Source organism: Microtus oregoni, unplaced genomic scaffold, assembly GCF_018167655.1.
Source record: "Microtus oregoni isolate MIOR12 unplaced genomic scaffold, Mior012 000080F_ref0000499, whole genome shotgun sequence".
NCBI classification, from domain to species: Eukaryota; Metazoa; Chordata; class Mammalia; order Rodentia; family Cricetidae; genus Microtus; species Microtus oregoni.
In genome coordinates, this window is record NW_024544538.1 from 239,631 (window position 1) to 264,812 (window position 25,182).

The 25,182-nt window shown below is 39.2% G+C and overlaps 2 protein-coding genes across 2 annotated transcripts in view; one reads left to right on the plus strand and one right to left on the minus strand.

The window, feature by feature from the left end:
• Nucleotides 1-5,271, plus strand: part of Frmd7 (FERM domain containing 7) — a 42,274-nt gene extending 37,003 nt beyond the window's left edge. The window contains exons 8-12 of the mRNA XM_041642937.1: nucleotides 253-348; nucleotides 1,645-1,808; nucleotides 3,004-3,072; nucleotides 3,191-3,266; nucleotides 4,198-5,271. Of these exons, the coding sequence (XP_041498871.1) occupies nucleotides 253-348; nucleotides 1,645-1,808; nucleotides 3,004-3,072; nucleotides 3,191-3,266; nucleotides 4,198-5,271 (1,479 nt within the window). The remainder of the gene's footprint in view (nucleotides 1-252; nucleotides 349-1,644; nucleotides 1,809-3,003; nucleotides 3,073-3,190; nucleotides 3,267-4,197) is intronic.
• Nucleotides 5,272-7,349: 2,078 nt separating this feature from the next.
• Stk26 (serine/threonine kinase 26) overlaps nucleotides 7,350-25,182 on the minus strand; it is a 55,321-nt gene continuing 37,488 nt past the window's right edge. The window contains exons 4-12 of the mRNA XM_041642880.1: nucleotides 21,487-21,543; nucleotides 15,110-15,218; nucleotides 14,863-15,020; nucleotides 13,843-14,028; nucleotides 12,722-12,870; nucleotides 11,656-11,749; nucleotides 11,088-11,150; nucleotides 10,870-11,006; nucleotides 7,350-9,127 (exon numbers count right to left, since the gene is read on the minus strand). Coding sequence (XP_041498814.1) covers nucleotides 9,103-9,127; nucleotides 10,870-11,006; nucleotides 11,088-11,150; nucleotides 11,656-11,749; nucleotides 12,722-12,870; nucleotides 13,843-14,028; nucleotides 14,863-15,020; nucleotides 15,110-15,218; nucleotides 21,487-21,543 — 978 coding nt within the window. The 3' untranslated portion in view covers nucleotides 7,350-9,102. The remainder of the gene's footprint in view (nucleotides 9,128-10,869; nucleotides 11,007-11,087; nucleotides 11,151-11,655; nucleotides 11,750-12,721; nucleotides 12,871-13,842; nucleotides 14,029-14,862; nucleotides 15,021-15,109; nucleotides 15,219-21,486; nucleotides 21,544-25,182) is intronic.

Here is a 25,182-nt window from a genome sequence, read left to right on the forward strand (position 1 = left end):
AAGATTTATTAGTTAAATGAGGCAGCAGGATAATCAGGCTTTTTCTTTTAGCACTTGTTGTATGCAGACAGGGAGGGGTGAGATCACAGAGGGCATTATATCAATCCATTCTGCTGTGGTCTTGTTCCCTACCTGCAATGTTTAAGTTCCACAGGCTCTTATTCATGAACAGTACTTTCCATCATACTTTTACTGTGGCACAACCCAACTCATGCAGATATGTTCTGAAACTGGCTATGTGTTTCTTTATAGGGAAATACAAAGATTAATACTTTCAACTGGGCTAAGATTCGCAAGTTGAGTTTTAAGAGAAAACATTTTCTCATCAAACTTCATGCTAATATTTTGGTGAGTAGGTTTCTAATACATTCTATTTCTGTTCACTTGGAGTTTTGCTGTTGCTCTAGAAATGATTTGAATATAAATGGTGAAAGGTGCCTGGCCCTGAGGGGTGATGGATCCCTCTTTGTCCTCTATATAAACTGAGCAGAGATTTAATGATGCTTCAACTAAAGGCAAAACACTATGACATCTGATTTGCACTTCAGAACAAATGATGCAAAAGGAAAATGAGGCAGCTGGACTGAAAGGCAAGTCTCTGTGGATAGCATCTTTGAGGGATCTGATGAGTTAAATGGGGGCCACCAGATCTAGGACAACAGAAGTAATTGTTTGACCTTCTCTTTTATATTTTATAAAGTATCTTCACACACTTCCCTTAAGAGAAAAATATCAAACATCAACTACATGGTTAGTCTGAGAAGGTGTTAGGAAAGATGTTTTAATGACTGACCATGAAGGGGTAAAAAACCTATATGTGTATCAAGTAATTTGAACCTATAAAAGATCAAGTTTGAATTACATTGCCTAGATCTTGGTGTTATGTAAAGGCGTTCATTTGAATAGTTCATGGGACCAGACCTAGTGTGAACTTCATGGGGAGCCTCAGGGGCTATACGCAGGAACCTGGAAGGAAATGAGAGGAGGGGCAAGTCAGTTCTGACTGCTGGTGGGGCTGTTGAAAAGACATCTGGGAACCTCCATAGAGCCTTGGGCCAACGAGTGTACACGGTGACTCAAGATGGGAAAAGCTTGTACTTTAGAACTGTAAATCGAAGTTCCCTTAGGACACATTAAAATACGGACTATGCCAAGAAAGAAATACAAAGCACTGCGGTATGAGAAAGTACATAGAGGCAGGTGTATTTCTTGCTGGGTCATTGAAAACACTCCTACACATTTAATCATCCTCACAGCAAGAATGAAATCTCCCCTTTCCCCTTGCCTCTTGGTCATTTACACCTTCTTGCCACTTTGAAAAAGAAGCCCTTTGATATTCATTTTAACCTAATTTACAGCTTCCTAAAATGTTTCTGGCAGCAAAGAGGCAAGGCAGAACGGCATTTAAAGGGAGGGGAGTGTGCGAAGCAAGCCTGGCTTCTGAGACAAGGCTTGGCGCATGAGTGGATGCAGTGTCTGATCTTTGGAAGGTTGCGATTCATTTGGTTCCAGCGCTGTGGAGACTACGGGGAGCCAAACAGAAAAGCAGACACTTCATGGGCTGCCAGACTGTTAGTTTCGAAGGTTGGAAGGTCTTTGGTATTCTCGCAGGATGTTTTGCTTGATAGAAAATGGTTTATATAGGTGTTGTACAAAGACACTTTGGAGTTTACCATGGCTAACCGAGATGCGTGCAAGGCTTTCTGGAAGACTTGTGTGGAGTACCATGCTTTCTTCAGGCTTTCCGAAGAGCCCAAGTCAAAGCCCAAGACCCTTCTCTGCAGCAAGGGCTCCAGTTTCCGCTACAGGTAATTACACTCCGTGCATGGGAAGACCATGCACACTGTTTCTTTTCAGTCCATGGGAAACAGTGGGAGGAGTTGGAATTCCAGAAGTAATAAAGAATCTATTTAAGTCACTTGAAAGATTATAAATATTCCTTACTGTTCATTCTTGCTGCATTGCATTAGGTCAGTATTTACTAACCAAAGGGGTTGGGTCAGAATTACAGTGAGGATGTAGGGTAGCAGAGGGTACTTGAAAAATTGTATTCAATGAACTTACTGTCTCCCTGAAAGGCAGCTTCTATGCAGGATGTGGAAGGAACGGTCAATCATATCTATTAATGGCATTTAGGGAAAAGATAGAGTGAGTAAACACTGGATGCGGGTCAAGAGATTTGAAAGATGGAACAATCCTGTATTGAGAAGTTTCCACCTTAGGGGAATTGAAGAGAGGTAGACTTGAGATACTGTTTCTATTTGAACACACTAGCCTTGAAATCCACGGGGAGAAGCTTACAAAACTCTAGTGATTGCAAAAATAATTCTAATCACATAAGGAATTTTTCAGACCCTGGAAACCTGCCCTTGGAAGAATAGAGATATTTAAAACACATATTTTTGATGGAATGTTTCCAAAGTGTACTCTACAAATCCCTATGTTCTTAAACAGATGATATTGAGCATATTTTGCTCTGTCTTAATGACCCGACTTATAAAACTCCCTTCTTAGCCTTTGCAGGCCGTTGTGCAGTGATAGCCTTAGGTAGGGGTGGCATATAAGGTCTGGCCCTTTGCTAAATGGCCCCGAAATTTTGGATTTTCTTATTATTGTGACTTTTTCCTGCCTCTTGTGTTTCTCCCAGCACTCAACCAGACATCTTTACCCGTATGAGCCTACCTGATGCATTTTTTCACTGTTTTGTTAGCTGCTTTGCATCCACCTTGGGTTGGAAATCTAAATAGCCTCCTTAGAATGAATATGTAGAGTAAGAGTCAGTTGGGATTTGTATTTTACAGGTTTTTTAAAGCCTGTTTTTTGGGTAGATGAATTTGCTCTATTCTTGGTGTCCAGAGAAGTAGGTATAGCATCAGTATGACAGAGAGTCACAATGCATGCCACTCATCCAGACAGTTTAAGGTTCAAAGATGAGGGTGTCGGGTTTTAGTGGCATATAGTCTTAGGATGGAATTAATGATTTTTGTCTTTTCTTTACAATAGTGGAAGAACTCAAAGGCAACTTTTGGAGTATGGGAAAAAAGGGAGGTTAAAGAGCCTGCCGTTTGAAAGGTGCACCCTTTTCCTTCTTGCTTCTCATGCTGATTGGAAGTTGACTTTAGCGATGTCTATGCAGCCTATAATTTACATAGTGGGCATTTCAATGACTTCTCTGTTTGGTGGCTTACAGGAAACAGTACCCATCTCAGTATCACGAGCGACAGTGCAGGTCATCACCAGACATTCTCTCCGACGTGTCCAAACAAGTAAGGTTTCAGAAAAGCCCTACTTCTTTAGGTATAAGTCATCCAGTCTTCAAATGCTTCCAAGAGTTGATTTTGCCAGATCTACCTACTGTGTACCAAGGTCACTCCATACGGGGTTAGTCGCTTGGGGAGGTCTTGGCACAGTCAGTGCCGTTTTGTAAACTACAACTGTGTACTGTGTACAAGTGAAATCCCTGGTGTACCTTCAAATTGCAATCTGTCCTATCAACATCTTGAAAAATTCAGATGATAATAATACATTTGTATGGCTTCGTAATTTTAAATTTAAAAGCTCTTTTTTTTTTTTAAATCAAGTAGAAACAATAAGGCTTCAAGAAAGACATACGGTGTTGTTTCTTACTTGGGTAACATGATTTCTAGATACAGTTACAACCTTGGAACTGTAAAATTATCGCCTCATTTGAGACTTAGATCAGGAAGATTGTTCATCATTTTTCTTTGGTACTGTCTACAAAAGTTAATTGTAGGCGCCATAAATTCCCATGCCTTCACTCAAGTCACAGATGGCCTTTATCCAAAAGGCATCAGATGTAACTGCTGAAAGGGATCATGGAGATTATGAATCTCTCAGGCCACGCACAGCTCTCCTTTCTACCTTTTATTTACAGAAAATATAGAGGAGGCTGGGGTAGGAATGTAAGACCGTGGTGTCTAAGGTGCACATAGCTAGACAAAGGCAGACAGGCGTGGGATTGCTACTTCTTTGACATAGCTACCAAAATGAACTGCTTGAAATAGAATGGTACCTGAAGGACCCGTGAAATGTGGAGTCTAGAAATGAGATGTCACTGAGAATGAAGAGTGCCACATGTATTTTCTAACCTATAACTTGGTTCATGGTGGAAGGCATTACCCTTTCTTTACATATCTAACCTAACCCAACTGACATCAACATATCTGGGTTTTCAAGGTGGAAGACCTGAGACTTCCCTATGGCAGCGGCTACTACCGAAATGCGGATGGAACACACACATCTGAGCCTATGCTAGACAAGAGGAGGAGGAACTCGGCGGTAGAGGTGACATTTGCAGCCGAGCTGGAGAGATCCAAACCAGAGGCAGATCCCACACTGCTCCATCCATCCCAAAGCAGTTCCTCTTTCACCTTTGTTTATGCAGATCCTGTCTTCAACACTGACCCGGAGCCCATAGACTTTTTTGAGGAACGGAGCCCTCTAAGCTCCTTCCAGACAGGCTCGAAGTGTGTGGACAATCACTTAAGCACATCTCCTGCTTTCCCCAGCAAAGTGAGTCCAGCAAGGCAGCTCACATACACCGATGTGCCCTATATTCCTTGTACTAGCCAGCAGGTTGATATCATGCCTCCTCAAGTCTTTTTTTATGTGGACAAGCCACCCCAGGTACCCAGGCGGTCTCCAGTCATGGCAGAAGAAAATGTCAGATCAGACAGCTATCTAGATCCCAGTGCAGTAAAACCAGTCAAGAGGAGCCCCAGGAATAGCAGGATAAAAAGTTTACAGCAAGACCTTCAAGAAGCTATGGCTAGAACTTGTGGGAGGAGCAATATCAGTGTAGACCTAGGGGAGGAAGATCCACATTTGGATGATGCTTTTGCATATAACCTTAAAGAGCAAACTCCTAAACGATCTCAGAGCCATTCAGACATGAAAACTATCCGTTTTCCTTTTGGGTCAGAATTTAGACCTTTAGGGCCTTGTCCTGCTTTGACTCGTAAAACAGAACCCTTTACCTGTACATTTGCAGAGCAGGAGTTCCCCACGGTTGTAATGGATCAGAGCTCGGCAGAAAGATACGTAGTTAGTGAGTCCAGTGATTCAGAATCGGAGATTCTGAAACCAGACTACTACTCTTTGTATGGCAAAGGCACAAAGTCACCTAGGGCCCGAATCCGCTTGTCGTCTGGTAGTCTACAGCTAGATGAAGAGGAAGAAGATATTTCTTTCACCATGCCAGATGCTGAAGATAGGACTTTGCTGAAGCCATGCAACTATTTCTTAGCTTAAAAGAGTGAACTCTGTGAATGTTCCTGGCCTGTTCCCTGTTACCGCTTTAGGTAAGACCTAAGAGCCTTTCAATATACCTTCTCCTTAGTCATCTTAATTGATGCTAATGGAGTCTGCTCACTGCTGGCACTCAGTTTATGAAAGATTAAGTTGCTGTCTCCTTCTAGGAACTTCGTTCTTTTATTTCCTCCGAGCAGACTCTGGAACATGCCTTCTCCTATGGCAGTGTGAGGGAGGTGTACGCCATCACCATTCAACATTTCTTTGAGCAGATATTATAAATGAAGACCATCTTCAAAGCTGAAGAACAATGGCATGGGTTGGTGTATGGGACTGGCTTCTAATGCCACTTTGTGATTTTCAGTAGTCCATGATTATGTTGGGTTTGTGTTTGTGCTTATGTAACACTAAACTATGGTTTCTCTCCTGATGACCTGTTTGGGACCCAGTGATCAGTTTTGTTATATACTAAGAATGTCAATATACGTAAGTGAGTGGCATAGTTCCTCTCAGCAGAACATGTTTAGAATTAATAGAGGATTTAACAGAATTCTCAATCCTGGAGGTTCTTAGTTTAGGCCCATTTCTCATGTCAGATGTGTGCCTGATGAAGATATTATGATGTTGACTTCTAATTTCTCTCTTCTTAACTACTTATGATATATGGTGGAAATCAATGTTAACAAGCAAGTTTGTTTATTGATTTGCCATACCTTGGTTGCATGCATGTAGGCAAGGATCTGAGGTATAATTTTAATAAAGAACAATGGAAGATCCACTCAAACAGAAGTTATACGTATGACTTTCTTTTTGTTTTAATAAGAATTCCGAAGTAGATGGTTGTGGCCTATATCTATAGAAGAAGATAGTTAGAAGATGGAAAAAGAATAGAGATAGGAGAAAATGAATGGCTGGGATTACGTGGAAACAAGGGCTGAGTGAGACAAAAAGAGAGAGCACCACCACCAGGATCTGAAAGGAACCAAAAATTCTATTGTGTGGTTGTTTTTTAATTTTCTCAAGAAGCTGAGGGTGGTCTCCAACTCCTGATCCTCTTGCCCCAGCCTGCCATGTGCTAGCGGTTACAGTGATGTAACATGGTGCTAAGCTCAGTTTGACTGCTTTTTAAAAAACGTTATGTGCATGAGTAAGCATACCATGTGTGTGCCTGCCTCCTGTAGAGGCCAGAAAATGGGGTGGGATCCCTTGGAATGGGAGTTACAGACAGTTGCGAACCACCATGTTGGTGCTAGGAAACTCAGCCTAGGTTCTTTGCTGAAGCGGCCAGTGTTCTTCAGCACTGAGCAATTTCTCCAACCCTCAAAATTCTGTTCTTGATCCATTCAATATTTGTCTACCAATCCTCAAGGAAGACTATTCAAGAACTTCGTTGATAATCTTAAGTACAATGTATTTTCAAGCCAGTGTTAAATATAAATGTCAAAGAAGTGAAGTGATAGAATAAACAATTTTCTATGTGATTTAATAAGTGAAAAGGTAGACAACAGATTTCTTTATTCTCCACCTTAGCAAAAACAGCTTTTCTGTGCTTCAACCCACTCCTTTTCTTCTATTCCTGGACACAAATCCACTAAGTCACAAGTGTAGAGTAGTTATTGAAAACTATGCATATACTGAAGCTTGACCACCTAGGTGTAATTTATAGAGATCTTTATCATTTTTTAAAAATTACCTGTAATCTTTTCCCCACAAGAAATTCAAAATCTTATATTTTATATGGTTTTTCCTTATCTCATTTTCATTTCTAAACACTTTGGCTAAATGTTCACTTTCCTTCAGAACGATAAATTTCAAATCTGTATGTGATTTGTATTTAAAATAGTAATTACGGAGAGCAGTGAGTTGGTTGTCTGAAGACATTTTTGAAAGGACTTAATAATTTTGTTAAGGGAGGAGGCAGGATATATGTGTTCACCTGTGAGTAGAATCAATTCTTAGTAAACCTTGGTTATGTTCCAATAATAGAAGGAAAAGGAGAAGTATTTTAAAACAATTAGAATAACATATAAGACCTACCCTCAAGAAAAGAAGCATCAAGGATCATAAAGTTTAAATATTTATTTTTAAAATCCCCCAAACACTGAAGTATGCTTTTCCTAGAAACAGTCTACGGGACAAAAGCTCCAATGAACAAGCAATACAAGCTGTATTTGGGATGCAGTTATGTGGTAAGGTTTTACATAATCAATTTATGAACTGGTGGATTTTATTTTTACAAAAATACGAATGTAATCCATGATTCAAGTCACACAATTATTTGTAGAACACTGTGGAGAACAAAGTGTAATTGAATTTCAGTTACAGAACTGATGAAAACTCTAACCGAATCATGACTTCAAAATACAATCAAGTAAAAGCAACTGTTAGCGTACAGGCACCAACAAAAAGAATTTTCATGACATACAACACTATACCTTCACAAGTGTTTGAATTTCTTTTTTAAAAGAAGGCATGTAATGGCCACTTCAACTAAAAACTCTATTGTTTACTTACACAACACCTTTCTTTTAATATTTGGCAGTTGTCCAGACATTTTAAAGATCATTTGTGCAAAAATCAAATGTGCAGATACAAACACGAAAATCGTAACTGTCAAAATTAATCAGTGCCAACAAGCCTACAGCTATGAAACTATAGCCCCAGTTCAGCACTTAGGCAAACATAGTATATATATATATAGGGCTAAAAGAGGGTATCACTCACTTAACAGTACCATAAATAGAACTGAAAATTAACTGAACAGTCTATCTTACTTTGTATGAAGAGAAATGTTCGTGCCCTATGGTATTTTCACATGAGCTAGACAATGTTCACTTAAATACCTTTTCAAAACTGAACACACAATGCTTATGTGTGTATAATTATCAAGAAAAAATATATAAATAGCTTCTACGAAAATTGAGTTACCATGACAAAAGATGCTGGTGTCCTTATGTTCATAACTATGGATCAGGTATTTACTCACAAGACAACAAGGTTTCTAAAACTTTTCTAAATCCAAGCATATACAATATTATTTGAGCTGAAGATTTGAAGGTTGAAGCCAGACTAATTCCTCCAGTTTAACCAAACCCTCATCCTTGGCTAAATGAGATTACTTTAAAAGTCTAATCATGTTAAATAAGGGTTAACCGCTTCTTCCATCTTAAAGAGAAGATAAAAATACCAAGAGGTACTTCTGCTACATGTTGCCTGGAAATGGTTCTTCAAACACAAGGTTCTCAAGTATGATAATCATGAAGCTTCCTGGAATCCAGAACACCTTGCTAGAAAAATCAATACTTTTCTAGGCGCTTTTTCCAAGAGCTTATTAAAAATATGATATTAAGAAGGTATGACTTATTTCTATCTCCCTACACATAGTCAATTTTAGAGTGTTTGTGTAAAAAAAAAGAATGCTTTTTGAAGCTTGATGATTTACAGACGTTCAATATTTAGGATGACTTTGAAAGACCTGTATGTTTCATGAGTGTACAGTTAACTAAAGATTGAAAACCAAACAGTATTCATTCTAGTAACATAAAAAATAATGGTACTTAAAGTTAAAAAAAAATCAACCGTATCTCAACATTTACTACAATACAGGTGAAACTATAGTATTAAAATTATTCCTTACAAAATAATCTCTTTAAAATACAAAATGATAGCCACCATCACAAAATACTTGAAAGCTTCTCCTAAATCTTCAATGTCGCAAAGATCCAAAGGCACCGGGAGCTCATGGGCCAAGCATAATTAAGGTTGACATAGCTTTGGTGGGTTTCTCTAGCTCCATATGAAACCGAAGCCAGCAATAGCAACAACACATTTTTAAGAGGACTCATCGGCAGAACATCTGTAAAATTAAGAACAGTATAAATCAATGTATAATTTTAGACAAGTCATCCATATTTCTCACTCATGAACTCTACAACAAATGGAGACAAATTCTTTTCTTTGATTATTATGTAGATGGATATTAAAAGATGCAAAGATGGTCCACAATTCCTCTGCATCTCCTCTCCTAACTTGCAATGGATCTGGTTGTAAACAGCAAAAGAGATGGGAGGTGGTTTTTTTTAAGACTACTTTAGCTCCTTAGTCCTCAGTAGTAAACTTTATTGGGTGGAAAGATAAATATTTAGTTTCACCTTGAGCTCAGTTGAGCAGGGAATTCTAAAGATGGAACCAGAAGAGATATGATGGGTTTAAAGTTATGATCTGTACAATCATGTTTGAACTCACGAAAGCTAATGAATATGTATGTATATATACAAAAGTCTTGTTTAAGAAAAGAAATTTCACATTAACTGTAAGAACTTTTTTGAACAAAATCAAGCTAATAGGCAACAAGGCAGAAACTGAACACAAACAAAGCCTCTATTACTGTCTATGGCAGTAGTTCTCAACCTGTGGGTCATGACCCCTTCCATAGGTATCACCAAAGACCATTAGAAAACACAGGTATGCTGGGTGGAGGTGGTGCACGCCTTTAATCCCAGCACTCAGGAGGCAGAGGCAGGCGGATCTCTGTGAGTTCGAGGCCAGCCTGGTCTACAAGAGCTAGTTCCAGGACAGGAACCAAAAAGCTATGGAGAAACCCTGTCTCGAAAAAAATAAAAAAAAATACAGGTATTTGCATTACTATTCATAACAGTAGCAAAATTACAATTATGAATTAGCAATGAAAGAAATTTTATGGTTATAGGTCAGCACAATGTGAAAAACTTTATTAAAGGGTCATACATTAAGAAAGTCGAGAACCACTGGTCTGGCTGTCTTTTCTAAGTCTTTTAATCAACATCACATAAGGGCTCAAATGGAATAACTTTGTTAGTGGAAATAATCAGGTTAGTGGTGTTTCTGCAAATACTAAGAGTACTGCCAAGAATGGAAACATGCGTGATGTTACATGTGCCCAAATTTCAATGCTGACGGAGGAAGAGAGGGCAAAAATCTAGGCTGTTTGGTTCAGTAGAAAACTGCCTTTCCATATCTAAACATAATAGTTCAGGGGCTAATACTGGACTGGCTCAGTAGGTAAAGTGCTTGAGGTCCAAGACCAAGGACCTGAATTCAGATCCTTAGTGCCAATGTTGTTGTCAGGTGTGACTAAGGCTCATGACTTCAGCATTGGAGGACAGAGAGGAGTATTTCAGGGCATCACTGGATAGATCGTCTTCCTAAAAGGGCAAGCTCCATGTTCAGTGAGAGACCCTGCCTTGAAAAGTAAGGTGGAAATTGATAGGGTTACAAATCTGATATTGACCTGTTTCCAACACAGGCCCGTGTGCAAGACAGTTCGCCCACATACCCATGTGGATAAGCATATGCAGCAATCTCCCTCCATTCTCTCTGTCTCTGTCTCTCTCTCTCTTTCACACACACACACACACACACACACACACACACACACACACACACGGCAATGTTTAAGATGGGCAAGAAACAAGAAACAAAACTGTTTTCAAGTACACAACTATTAGGAAGCGATTCTGTAGGGGGGGACATAAATGATTGCACCAAGGCACCCGTATTCCACCATAAATTAACATCTGAAATGTTAACATAATTTTGAAAACGATACTTAAAACTTACTTTTGAAATTTTTCAATTAATTTCTTCACCATTTTATCTGTGATGCCAGGACAGGCAGCTTCAGCCACAGCGATGCTTTTCTCAAGTTCTTCAATTGCCTGGTTTCGGCTTGCATTGTTCTCATCCTGCTGTTTAAGCTGGAAAAGAATGATAGCTATAACATTTAAACTATCCTGCCACTCGAGACCGATATCGGATGCTAAATAACCCACACTTACTTCAGCAAATGCAGGTGTGATTATCATAGACAAACAGCTCAAGGTTTGCACAAGATCTTGCTCCTTTGAAGAAATGATACAGATTACACACACGGAATTAAAATAATCATTCATGGCTTTTCTTACTTATTTGATAGCAAATATGAATCAATTTGAATTCTTCCTTCAAAAGACCCAAGCTAAGGCTAGTCCCCATATTTCCTTTCTGTCACAGATTCGCACCCATCAGTGGAAGCCCCCGAATGTCTAGGATTCCAATAGACATCTGATTCCCTGAGTTTACATTTCTACATGGGCATGAATTTTAAAAGATTTCTATGACTAAATTAGGTCACAGTTAATGATAAATGAACATTATTATGCAGATAGGGAGGCAGACAGGCATGCGGTGGTATTAAATTCTCATAGTTTTGCACATTATAATCTCATCACACTATTTTTAAAAAGCCTATAAGGAGGATATGAAGGAGGATATGATCAGCTGAGAAAAACTTACAATGATATGTATATGAAGATGATATGATACAATCTACTATGTTAAATTGTATAATTAGCTCCATATACATACCTCCCCATTCTGTAGTTTCTTTGGATCAGGCTTCTTACGCACAGTGGTGAAACTCCATTCAGGGTGAGTATTACTTTCTCTGCTGGTGGATTCCCTAAAGAAATACCAGATGCGAAGTAATTTGACATGGCAAAACACACCAAATCTGAAGAGCTTACGGTGTCAGCATTTTTACAAAGTCGCCATACAATACCGCATCTGACCTCAGTTTCAGGTGGATACTCTATTTTATTCAAGACCAGCAGCATTTCTCAGCTCCAATTGATCACCCACATCTCTATACGCTAATACTGCTATCCCCCATGCCTGAACCAGGCTCCCTAGCAGAATGCCTTGTGTTTTTAAAGTTCCATCAAGAAGTTTTCATGGGCAGTTAAGGTTAACAAGCCTTAGATTGGGTACAAACTATCCTGATATATTTTGTTCATTTCAATGTTGGGCAATTTCTCCTAAATGCAGGCACTTGAGAATCTTGTGTGAAGACACAGGGTGCTACCTTTGTAGAGGTTTACCTACCTTGGATTCTTCTACTCAAGTTAAGATGAGCACAAGTTAAGAAGCAGAACTATTAGTGCAAATACTGCCATTTTTCAAAAAGACTAACTTGTCCACAGAGTAAAAATCATACCTAAGTAACTAGGTATAGCAACTCACAGATCAGTCTGATCAGTTTGGTTGGAGACCAGGAGGTAGGAAAGGTCATGAGAACAGGTCTCAAAAGGGTTCTGCAGGATGCCACGGCAGAACGAGAAAACATGGCTTCTTATTGCTTTTTTTTTTTTTTGTGAACTAATAGAACACCTTTAATCAAATCCTATTCCAAAATTTTGTAATGTACTCAAGTATCCACTAGGGGTTAGACCGAGACCATTTAAAAGCAGGGCTTTTCACTTCCAAAGCATATTTCCAAATTTATTGTATCCCACAGACTGTAAAGAGGGGCTGAAGTGAGCCCTCAGAATGTGATTTTTAACTTAGTCTAAAGCAAGAAGACTAGGTCATTGCAAAAAGGCAGCGCATACAAGAACGGGTTGCCCACATAAAAACAGCAGTAATGTGTACTTACGAGTCAGAGCCATCGGAGTCGGATTCATCATCACTGTGGCCTTCTGCCTTCCATCTCTTAAATCTATCGATTAGTTCAGTCAGATATGAAGTCTTCTTGGAATTTTTCACAATGAACTTGTGTTTTAAAAGTTCTTTAGCCGTAGGGCGCTAAGGAACAGACACACACACAAAGAAAGAAGGACTCATGACTATTTTGAGGATCTTTCAGAGAGAGGTAGGTGGTAAAACATCATTTGAATTATTAAACTGAAATCTAGAAAATAATATCTACAGACACAAGGATGGTTAAAATGTAATAGGAAAGCTGACGATTCGATTATCTGAGGTGGGTCAAGGTAAGCACATTAAATTCGCTGCTTTAATGGCTTCATTTGTTAAAGAGCAGCAGTAAGCGGATACTAGGCTACCTCACCAACATGCCAGGCAACAAAGCCTTCTCAGAAAGAGTGGGACTTAGCAAGCATCTAAAATGTCAAAACAACACTTTAAGACACTTTATTACATTGACTGTAATTTCTAAAAAATCATCCAAATGAGCAAGATTGTTGCAATTTTGCTATCTGCACATCTTATGAATCCCTGATTTTGTCATTATCTGCCCACATCTTAGCATATGCTTCTCTTTCAAACACTAATTCTTATTGTAGATGAATGCAAACACCAAGTGCTTGGGGAGTGTGCTTGTTTCATCATTTCATTACTATTGGAATGTTTGCTGTCAACATAAACATAACTACATCTCGCTTAGAAAAGTACTCATGGCTTTCTAATCACCAGGAGTGGAAGCAGGGCTATTTTAACAACACTACAACGTATAATAAATTTAGTCAATTCCACCACTAGCAGGTACTCACGTACGTTAAGAAATAACTAATAGAAAATTAATTATTTCTCCAAACCTTGAAATAGGAAATAATTAGGTAGCTGGGGACTAAGAAGATGATGTCAGGGAGGAGAAAAAAGGACCAAGGACCTGGTTAAGAACAGAGTGGAATTAGCAGTACAAATGGATCACAGATGTTTTCGCCACACACTGTACTCTCTGCCATAGGAAACACCATCTTAGATAGAAGTAGATGGAACAATAAGAAACCACCAGTGGTAATGACATATACTCACAAACGATGGATCCTTATTCAGGCAAGCATCAATAAACTCCTTGAAAGACTTAGTAAAGTCTCCAACAAGAGTTGGGGGGTTGTTTTTTGGAATAAGAAACAGAACTCTCATTGGATGCATGTCAGAATTCGGAGGCTCTCCCTTGGCAAGTTCAATAGCAGTAATTCCCAATGACCAAATGTCAGCCTAAAAAGGAGACAATAACAAAAACCGTTTATCACCTTGAAACTCCATTCTAGGATGCTGCCCAAAAATCCCTGCAATGACATATCAAGGAATATGGTGAATTATAATAATATAATAGTATTATATAATATATAATAATTACAACAATTTTAATTAACGTAACTCATGAATTCAAAATTTAAATCTCATATTTTGTACAGGCACAATACTACTTGAATGCTAAATAAACCAGATGAAAGCTCTTGCCTTGAAGAGGCTTACATTCTACTAAGAGGGAGGGACAGATAAAGGAGTAACATTATGTGAGGTAGGACCAAGTTCTATGGGGAAGCAAAGAGTAGAAAAGGGAATGGAGACCGAAGTAGGGACAGGAGCTACATGTTTCTGCGGGATGGTTGGCAGAGGCATCTCTGTACAGGGGATGCTTAGAGATAGCTCATTGGGAGCAAGGCTATTCGTCAGACAAAGGGGAAAGCAAGGAAAAATCCTGAGGTCAAAATGTTCTTGTGTTTGAGGAACAATGAGGCCATAATGCCTGGAGCAAAGAAAGTAGAAATGACAATGGTAGAAGATAAGGGCGGACAGACAAAAAAAATGGCCAGATCTTCAATGGCCTTATGGGTGACTATAAGGACTCTAGATTTTATTCCAAGTGCGATAAAAAGCCATTGAAATAAATAGGGTTCAAATACTTCCAACACTGATGAGACTTATGATTAAGGAACACAATAGGACATAATTTCTTTTAGAAGCACTTGCGAAGGAAGGAGAAATTAAAAAGCTTATCGACAAGCCTATATCCAATGAATCCCATCTGGACAGAGAATACTTTACTTTAGAGTCATAAGCTGACTGCTGAATAACTTCAGGAGCCATCCAAAATGGAGTCCCCACAAAGGTGTTTCTTTTAATTTGTGTATCTGTCAGCTGGCCAGCAACTCCGAAGTCAGCAAGTTTAACATCGCCTTGTTCTGAAAGTAAGACATTGGCGGCTAGGGGGCAAAGAAAAACAAAATGAATATCTCCCAGCTTCTCCAAAACGAATCTGTTTTTCTCAGGTTTCTATTTGACTTTTGTATACCTTTAATGTCTCGGTGAATTTTCTTTTCAGAATGCAGATAGTCCAGACCTTTCAAAATCTCCTTGAGCATGGTGGCAATCTGGAATTCATCAAATGGCCCAGCGCGCAGCTTAAGAAGAAAACACATGTACACTCACACACTTCAAAAGTTTCGGGAGAAATTCAAAATTGGTATTTTTGACATTTTGGATCACTTAGTTATCTGAAATAGCTTATTAAACCAACATTTGAACAAATGAGGAAAAAAAAACTTTAAAGGGAGAAAAGGTAATAAAAGTCATTTCAAATGGCTGTGCAGGGCTTTAGACATTTAGATTGCAGGATGCCAATATAGCTCAGCTGGTAGAGTATGTGCCTAACATGAGCACAACCCTGAGTTAGATCTCCAGCATCCATAGACTGGGCGTGGAGGCACATGAGTTAGATCTCCGGCACTCATAGACTGGGCACGGAGGCACATGCTTGTAATTCTAGTACTTGGGAGATGGATGGAGGAGGGTCAAAAGTTGCAGTTCGTCCCTGGCTACATCCACAGCTTGAAGTTAGCCTGAGCTACAAGAGAGCCAGGGCTCCATGAGATCCTGCCTAAAAACACATACATATACACATAAACAAATGATTTATCTTGAAAGCTCAGCTAAGCGTTACCTAGATACTAGCTCCAAATTCTTTTTTTTTTTTGACAGTAGATTTTTATTTAAATTTCTTTTCATTTTACATACTAACCCAGTTACCCTTCCCTCCACTTCTCCTGCCTCCCTCCTCCCCGCTTCCCACATTCCCATCCACTCCTTTGGGGAGTCAATAAAGTCTTGCATAGCAAATTGAGGCAGAACTGATCCCCTCCCCCTGTATCAAGCCTGAGCAAGGTATCCTGGTTACAAATTAGAAGGGACAAAGTCGAACTTCCACTATTTGTAGATGATATGATAGTATACATAAGTGACTCCAAAAACTCCACCAGCAAACTACTGAGGGTTCTAAATTTTACATCCAAGATTTAACAAAACTGTGCAAAGGGCAATGGAACTTTTGTCACATGGGCAAAGGGGGGAATGAATCTGTTACTTAGGGAGTAAAGCTCTCCAAGGGAACAATGGACTAGCACGAAGACTAAGAAGCAGGGGTTTAGGGGCATGAAGGGAATACAGTTAGAGTATAATACATGTGTGTGCATGGCAGTGTCCTTAGGTCACATTATACCATGTACAATGACTAGATAAAGACAGAATGCACTTGCTTTTAAACAGTCACTCCATATTAACACTGAACTGGTTTTTCAATCAGACACCCGTAATCTAAATTCAGCCAGAAATATAATAACTCAACCATTCAGACTCTCATTGTAAAAAATTCAGAACATGGAGGAATAATATTTTTCAAATAAATGTAACACACTTCCCTTTCTTTCCCCATCCCTGTACCAAAGCCAGTCATTCCAACTGGAAGACAAGGAAAGCAATCATTAGGTTTCAGGAGAACTTGTAATGGAACACCCAAAAAAATCCCTTTAAAATAAATGGTCATTTTAAAATTCTGGTACCTCATAAAGCACAAACAGTATTATTCCAGGAAGGGTGGGAAGCTGGAAGCACAGGGAGGCAGAGCTCTGTTTGCTGGAAAGAGGGGGGAGGTGCCTATTCTGCCTCACTGGGAGGGATTCACAGCTCTTTGGCACCTTGTGTATTTCATCTTTCCATGAATGCCATATTTATACCGAATAAAGGGCACTTTTATGTCAAAATTTAGCAGCTTAAAATAGACCTTGTACTTTGGTTTCACCATCCGCTACTAAGAGTGGTCTTACTGTATCCCCCAGAGATGCCTGTAATTCAATAGATCCTGTTCCTAGGTAACATTATCTATTAACTTTCAAATCTATCAACTTCCACCTCAATTTCTTTTTAATTTAAAGGTTAGTGATTAACGTGATTCTAAAAGTGAAAAATGAGACATTATTTTATTGATGGCTGGCAAAGAAATTCCGTGGAACTACCAACTAACCAGAGGACATACATCATATGAGCAAAGACTAGTATTTAGTACATGATATAAAGCATTGGTAGGGCCAGAGACATACTCTTGATTACTTAAGAAATTGGGCAAGGGCAATTTCAGGGCACCCACTATCATATTGAAGGGTTTCTAAGTGTGGGATAGATAGCTCAATCCACTTCCTAATACAGAACTTTTAAAACAGGTCAGTACGAACAACAAAAAGGGTCTTGAAAGTCCATTAACATATGATGCATTTTAGGATTAGTTGAAAATTCAAAGTAAAACTTCAACTGGAAGCTGAAAAGGGACGGGAGGGACTATTTTGTGGTGGTGGCAAGAGGGGGAGGGGGTGAAAATGGGATGGTGGGTGTGGGTGGATTTTTCTGGACCATTACCATACCCAAAACGGCCTCAAAACTTGTAGTACGCATGTTTCCTACGGTGTGCTGGCAGTTGTGAGAAAAAGAGGACAAAGCATGCGGGGAACAGAAGGAATGTGGCAAAGATGCAATATAAGAGGAAGTGATTGTTTTGCTTCTTTAAAATTTCAAATACAACGTTGGGAAATAAAATGCCAAGGTCTTGGAATGCTTAACTGAAACTTCTCTGCAATGTTCTAAGCCTCTGCTCAGGGCAACATACCTGCCTTGTATAACCTGCCTGGGTTTTGAACATAAGGATATGCAGAAGAGAGACAATTGCTCTTTAAAGACCCTGCACTTGTGGGTTTATGGGTTTTCCCTACATTCCTTTCACTTCCTGCCAGTCCGTGAGGCTGCCTACCACAGTAGGCCTTCTTTTATAACTAGTACGTGGTTCCAGGCTTCTTTCTACAGTGCCCATGTTTTATCCTATTTACCCATCAGATGTCTTTGTGCAAGACAACTTAACTGTTTTAGAAAGAATCAGTAAACAATAAATTTCATAACATCGCATCTAAAATGGTCAAAGTCTGTTCAACTGCAACGAATGATTTTCTTGGAATAAGACTCTTGAGGAGTACAGTGTATAATCCTGACTATAAACTAGAATTGATAGTCTCGTGTTAGCCAGTTAGGTGGGTGCCAGTTTGAGTTGAGAAACACGCTGCTCAGAGCCATCTTGTTTCTCTTACTACTCTACAACAAATTCTTAATCAAAATCAATTGCACTCATCTGTCGATGACTATACATTGAAAAGGAGCAACAGGTTTTCTCAGTATCTTCTGGGCTGTATAATTAAACCACAGCAGTGTCAATTTTATTTTTAGCTAGAAAAGCAGAACTAGACATTTCTAACCCATTTTCCTCATTTGATTTAACATGTGAGGAAATTAAGTCACAGAGTGACTGGCATGCTCAGTAGCCATGAGCCATTTAGTAGAGCTGGGATTAGGTGACTAGACTTTTAACCAATGGAGTGCTGACATTTTAACTTATTAAGTTTATATGAATTGCCAATTGTCTTCTTATGATGAAGTGGGCGGCAAAAAGAGGTAAAGGAAATATGTTTGTTTGACTTAGACATTACATTAAACTGGACAAACTACTGGCAGCGGATACAGATTAGGGTTGCTAGCTAGGATTATGGCAGCAGCCAATGGGTACATTGCTATTAGTGACTTAGTAAGTGGTGACTCCATAAAGGGCTATCCATGTTGAAGGAATGGAGGAGGTAGACCAGAGCAACTGGGAGAGCCTGTGCTATAGAAATAAGCTCATTTCAATTCGAGAAGAGAACACAGTTTAAACTCACAGGCATAAAGATTTTTCTAAAAGAAATTGCCTCACTGGAAAAAATAGAGACATAAAGACTGAACTCGAGATAAAAGAGAAAAGTCAAGGAGGAATTAGCCATGAATTTCTAGGTGAGGCTCTCCATTGAGACTGTCATTTCTCTATTATTATTATTGATTTTTATTGATCTCTACATTTTTCTCTGCTCCCCTCCCTGCCTCTCCCCTCTCCCCTTCAACCCTCCGCCAAGGTCCCCATGCTCCCAATTTACTCAGGAGATCTTGTCTTTTTCTACTTCCCATGTAGATTAGATCTATGTAAGTCTCTCTCTCAGTGTCCTCATTGTTGTCTAAATTCTCTGGGATTGTGGTTTGTAGGCTGGCTTTCTTGGCTTAATTGCCATTTCTTTGGAATAGTTTAAGTATGGACCACCTACCCCACCAAGGAAAATCTCTCAGACACTTTCCTAGTCACCAAATTCCCAGAAATTTGAAGTCATTTGCAGTCAGGGCTAAAGCCTTTTATGTTTTATATCTAATGTGTATTAGTGTTTTGCCTACATGTATGTTTGTGTAAGGGTGTTGGATCGCATGGAACTGGGGACATTTGTGAGCTGCCGTATGGGTGCTAAGAATCAAACCTAGGTCCTCTAGAAGAGCAACCAGTGTTCCTAATCACCTAGGCATCTCTCCAGCCCCACCACTTTTGTGGCAGGCCACAAATTTAACACACAAAAATAAACATCCTTTCTATATACCAATAGCAAACATGCTGAGAGAGAAACTAGAGAAGTAATCTCATTCACAATTTTTTTCAAAGACATACAATACTTTGAAATTTATATATCTAACTTAGGGTGTAAAAGAATTCTACAGCTAAAAATTTTAAATATTGAAGAAAGGAATGGAAGATGGTAGAAGTTGGAAATTATATTTAAGGGATATACATGTATATACATGTACATATATGCATGTAACAAAATTAATGAAAAAAGAGGTCATGAATCTGAAAGAGAGCAAGAAGGGATATATGAGAGGGTTTGAAGATTCTGCCTCAAAACAAGAATAGAACACTCAGGAGGCTGAGGTAGGAAGATTATGAGTTCCAGGTCATCCTGGGCCTCAAAAATAAAACAAACCCCCAAATACATCATATCACATACTATTAAAGCTGCAAGAGAACTTAGAAGCACTGTTCTGTGTGCTGTAGAATTTTCAAGTCCAAAGCTTCAAAGTCTAGAGCTAGACTTTCAAATGACTAGAGCTAGCTGAAGAACCTCAAACAGCTATATGGTCACCCAAAGGTCAATCTATAACAAGTTGACTATTATAACTTGTATTGAACTTTAAGTATAAATGCACATTCATAATTTTTCTAGGGAGGGATCAACTTTGATACCACCACAGCAACGCAGGAAAAACGATCAGTTTTTCTCAGAGGCGTTTTCCATGTGAATATGTCTTCGTTGGGTGGAACTTTTCCTATGCAGCACCAGATTTTAGCACCGTAATATTTGCCTCAGAAAGGGACCAGCAGAAGGCTCAGCGAGTAAAAGCTCTTGCCATCAAACTTGATGACCTAAATTTGCTTCCCAGAATCCACATGGTAGGAGGAGAAAAGAGACTTGGATAACTTGTCCTCTGACTTTCTTAGGTGTAGCATGGACTATGTATACCCCTTCTCCACCCTCATAAGAAACACAAATAAAAGACAATTTACAAAATTTAAACAAAAAAAATGACAGTAACACGTTCCTACACCTCAGGCTGCTGTGACAAAACATCCCAGACAAGGTGGATTAAATAGTAAATGCCGATTTCTCAGTTCTGGGGAGTCTAAGTAGACGGGTATTTCCTGAGACCACCTTTCCTGGTTTCCAGATAGTCCTTCTCATTGTATCCTCATATAATAAAAGAAGAGCTAGAAAGTCCTCCAGGGCCACTTTGACAAGAACACCATTGTCATCCCTGAAGGCTCCACTCTCGTGCCTCTCATGCCTTCATTACCTTTCCTAATACCATCATGTTGGGGCGGGGAGGCAGGGTAGTAACACATCAGTTTTCAAAGACTCAGACCTTTGATTCATAATCACTGTTAGTGACAGTTATCTCAATGAAGTATTTTAAAGTTTTTCTGTATTATTTTGTGTGTATACATGTAGGTCCCTGTGCCACGTATGTGTTTGGAGCCTGAGAAGGCCAGAAAAAAGACATCAGATCCTCTGGAAGTGGAATTACAAACAGTTGTGAGCTGCCATGTGGGTGTTAGGCATCAAATCTGGGTTCTCTGGAAGAGAGCAGCCAGTGTTTTTAAACAGTGAGCCATTTTTCCATCCCCCCATAATGTATTTTTAAGTCTAAGTATACTCAGTATTAAGGCATGCATGAAAATGTCAAACTGACAGCAATTGGCAAACAATCACTGTAAACGTCAGGACTTTATCTTACTGGGATATTTGCATTGATTACATACCTTAAGACTCTCAGCAGCATGAAGAAATCTACAATGCAGTTTGTGCAAACAAGATTAAAAGCCCATCCCAAAAGAGTTTAATTTGAACGTCTTACCTGAATAACTTAGCTTGCCCCAAAGCTACTGCTTACATAATTTCAAAGAGTTAAATAAGTTTATGTATGTGTATATAACTGTTTTTAAATACTCACAAGATCCAAAGCTGAACCTCCACCTAGGTATTCCATTATTATCCATAGTTTTGAGCCCTGTAAAGACATAAAACAATTTAATGATTACATGCCTGGCCCCAAATCACCCATTAGAAAAAAATTAAAACTTACATAGTAACCAGTCTACTGGTTATAAATACAGGCTTTAAGATGGTTCTTTGGGATCCAGACCATACATTGTTTTTCATAGAAAATTAGAGTCAGATTCTAATCCTGTACTTCCTGCAAAACTACTTAAACAATACAGCTAACCATATACAACTAACACGTGTCACTTTAACTATTACTAACTCTTATAAAATCCACAAAATTAACAATCACTTGAAGTCATTATTTGAAGTAATACTGAAAGAAAAGTATAATGACATCAAAAACTAAGGAGCAAGTGGACAATTTTGAATGCTTTCTGTGTAATTTTAGAGTTCGAAGACACGCGACATTTTACATTGTTCCATTTGTTTTAAGACATTTTAGAGCCTTTTCCAGCCATGATTAATAGATATTTTTGCACACACATGGAATCCAGAAAAAAAACAACTATCCCCCTCCAAAAAGGGGGGGGGAGTATATAGTTTAATATGATAGTTAAATTCCAAACCAAGGACTTCACTGTGAGCTGAACAAAAAAAGAAAACATTTTATAGGGGAGCTATAAAGAAATGCACTATAAAATGCACACACGCACACACGCATGCACACCATCCAGCTCTATTGGATCAACACTAGATGACTAGGAACACAGCTCAATAGCAGAGTGCTTGCCTAGACCCTATGAGGCACCAAACACCTCCCTCTCCTAATAAAACCTTTTAAAAATAAATCATCAACTTCCTCTTTCTTTCAGACATAGCTTGAAACACTCCTTTCTCTCTAGTACTTCATGAATGGTATTTGCTGAAACTTTGTGAGACCACAGAACCGACTCGAGGTGGAAAGGCAGGTTTAACAAGGCTGATGGCAGGTCACACCGTGAATGATTTGTGTTCTGTGAGCCCATTTCCAAGTAAAATATTTAAGTTTTTGAAACCTGTGTTTCTTCATTAAAATAATGCCTAGGTTCCAGGGGAAGGCAGGCAGCGAATAGATGCTTTCCAAAGACAACTTCAATGTAAGTGCATCCACAGAGGCAAGCATGAAGTGCGGTAGAGATATGGCCTACAGTTTTATACATCAACAATTTTTTTTCTAGGGGAAAATACAGTCATTGCTGTCTTCAACTTATGACACAAGTACTATTTTTGTCACTTAAAGGCCCAGTTGTGAGCTGAAAGGGCTCAAGCCACTGCTACTAGCCCTCATCCTCTTAAAATCCCTCAGTCGTGTTCAGAAGTTTCATTTAAAATTTCGAACAGTCCCATGAGCCTGGAGCTTTATTACGGCAGGGAACGGACTCCAGAGATACAAACACTCATGAGAGAAGGTTAAAGAATCAAGAGTTGGGTGAACTCTGTAGTAGGAAAACCGGGATGTAGCTTAGAGTTAAGAATTAGGGAGAGAATGTTCACATATATCAAATATAGGACACAAAGGATGTCTTTTCTCTTCCATATGTATATGTATGATATGCATATGTATATTCCCGTTTTCATGTGTGTGACTGTGTATAGAGGTCTGAAGTTGAATGGCTTCCAGCATTGCTTTCTACCTTATATACAGAGGCAGGTTTTTTAGTTTCTTTCCACTGAACTTTGAACATACCATCTTGGCTAGTCTGGTTAGCCAGCTTGCTCTAGGGATTCTCTGTGCTTCTTTTTTTTTTTTTTTTTGGTTTTTCGAGACAGGGTTTCTCTGTGGTTTTGGAGCCTGTCCTGGAACTAGCTCTTGTAGACCAGGCTGGTCTCGAACTCACAGAGATCCGCCTGCCTCTGCCTCCCGAGTGCTGGGATTAAAGGCGTGTGCCACCACCGCCCAGCCTCTCTGTGCTTCTTATAGGCCAAATGCACTCACAGAACTTGTACATGGGTTGTGGGGATTTGAACTCTGGTCCTGTTGCTTGCATGTCAAGCATTTTACCTGCAAACCACCTCTCTAACCCTTTTAATCCTTTTCTTGATTCTGTTTCTATGTGGGATATGTAAAAGAAAGCGTTCCCTATCCTCTTCACGCCCCTCCAGTAATCTTGACATCCATCTGTTCTGTCATAGCAGTCCAACTTGAACCGAGGAAGCAAAGAACCAGGAGCCCTATGTCTACATTAGAAAAGAAGATAAGAGCGCCCACAATAGTAGGGGACGAAGCCGAGATCTAGGAGTGGTTCATGCAACTTGCTTTTATGTAGAGCAATTGGACATTGAGACAGCGAAAACGGCGAATGTGATGCATTTTTACGCGTTTTCATGAGGAAGAAAAAATTCTTATAATTACTGATAAATGATATGGGAGGTCCTTTTGTCTATGTGTTGTTTTTATTGGTTAATGAGTAAAGGAACTGGCTTGGCCTACAGCATGGGAGGAGGAAGGCAGGGTTAGAGAGAAGCCATGGAGCTGCGGGAGACAGATGTGCCACAGCCACATGACGATATACAGATTAATAGAAATGGGTTAAATTAATATAAGAGTTAGCCAATAAGAAGCTAGAGCTAATCAGCCAAGCAGTGATTTAATTAATACAGTTTCTATGTGATTATTTCTGGTCTAAGCTAGCGCCGGGAACCAACAAGCGGCCCTTCTCCAACAGATAAATTAAGATTTGTTCATTTGCCACAAACTTGTTCCTAATAAGTAACTATACTCTCTCTACCACATGAACTCAGAGTGCTTCTTGTGTGCCTGACATTTAAAAGAAAGTCCCTATAAAATATGTTTCTATTTTGCTGTTCTGCATGAACGAAAGAACCTGTTTTTCAAGTTAAAAAAACAACACATGGCATTTTGTGTGTACCAGTTCTAAATGGAAGCTTTCCAACTGTCACCAAAATGGATGCGTAGAAAGCTTTTAAGCAGTGACCTTACAGAGCAGGCTATATGGCTGAGATTTCTCAAGTCCCATCTAAGGAACTTCTACATCTGAAAATAAGGCTTCCTACCAGTAAGCAAGGTGGTTCACTGGAACTTTGAGACAATCAGGGGACTTGATAGGTTTTTGCAGCTACCTTCCTTAGATCTCTCCATTTCTAGAGGTAAGATTTACAGGAGGATTTTGGGGACATCTGAATTCCTGCTAAGAAGGCATGAGCCAGGGCAAGGCCTGAAGGAGCACCATAAAAAAAAAAAAAAGAAAAGAAAAGAAAGGAAGCTTGTCCCACAGGGAATCTGCAGTCTACATCTATGCGCAAAGGGTCCAAAAACAAAAATAAAAACAAACAAACAAAAAAGGACTACAAATAACAGAAACCAAGACAACCTAAATATTATTATTTGGGGGTAGGACAGCTTCTGCATTTGATTTCTGATAACAGAAGTTAGTATTGCAGAATGCAAATAAATGTGCTAGATTGAAATGGTGTCGATATATTGGTCTACAATTCCAAAAGTGCCAAGTGACTATAATCCATAACCATAAACCCATCACTGTTAAGGGCAGGAAATCTCTGTAGGGAAACCTCCACTTCCCTTATAAAAGAAGCCATGCATTTGAATGATGGTTTGAAGGAGAAAATTTAAGTTATAGGAAACTGTGCCCAAATTTAGAACACACGAAAAGAAACGACTCCAAGACCAACAAAATGGCTCAGA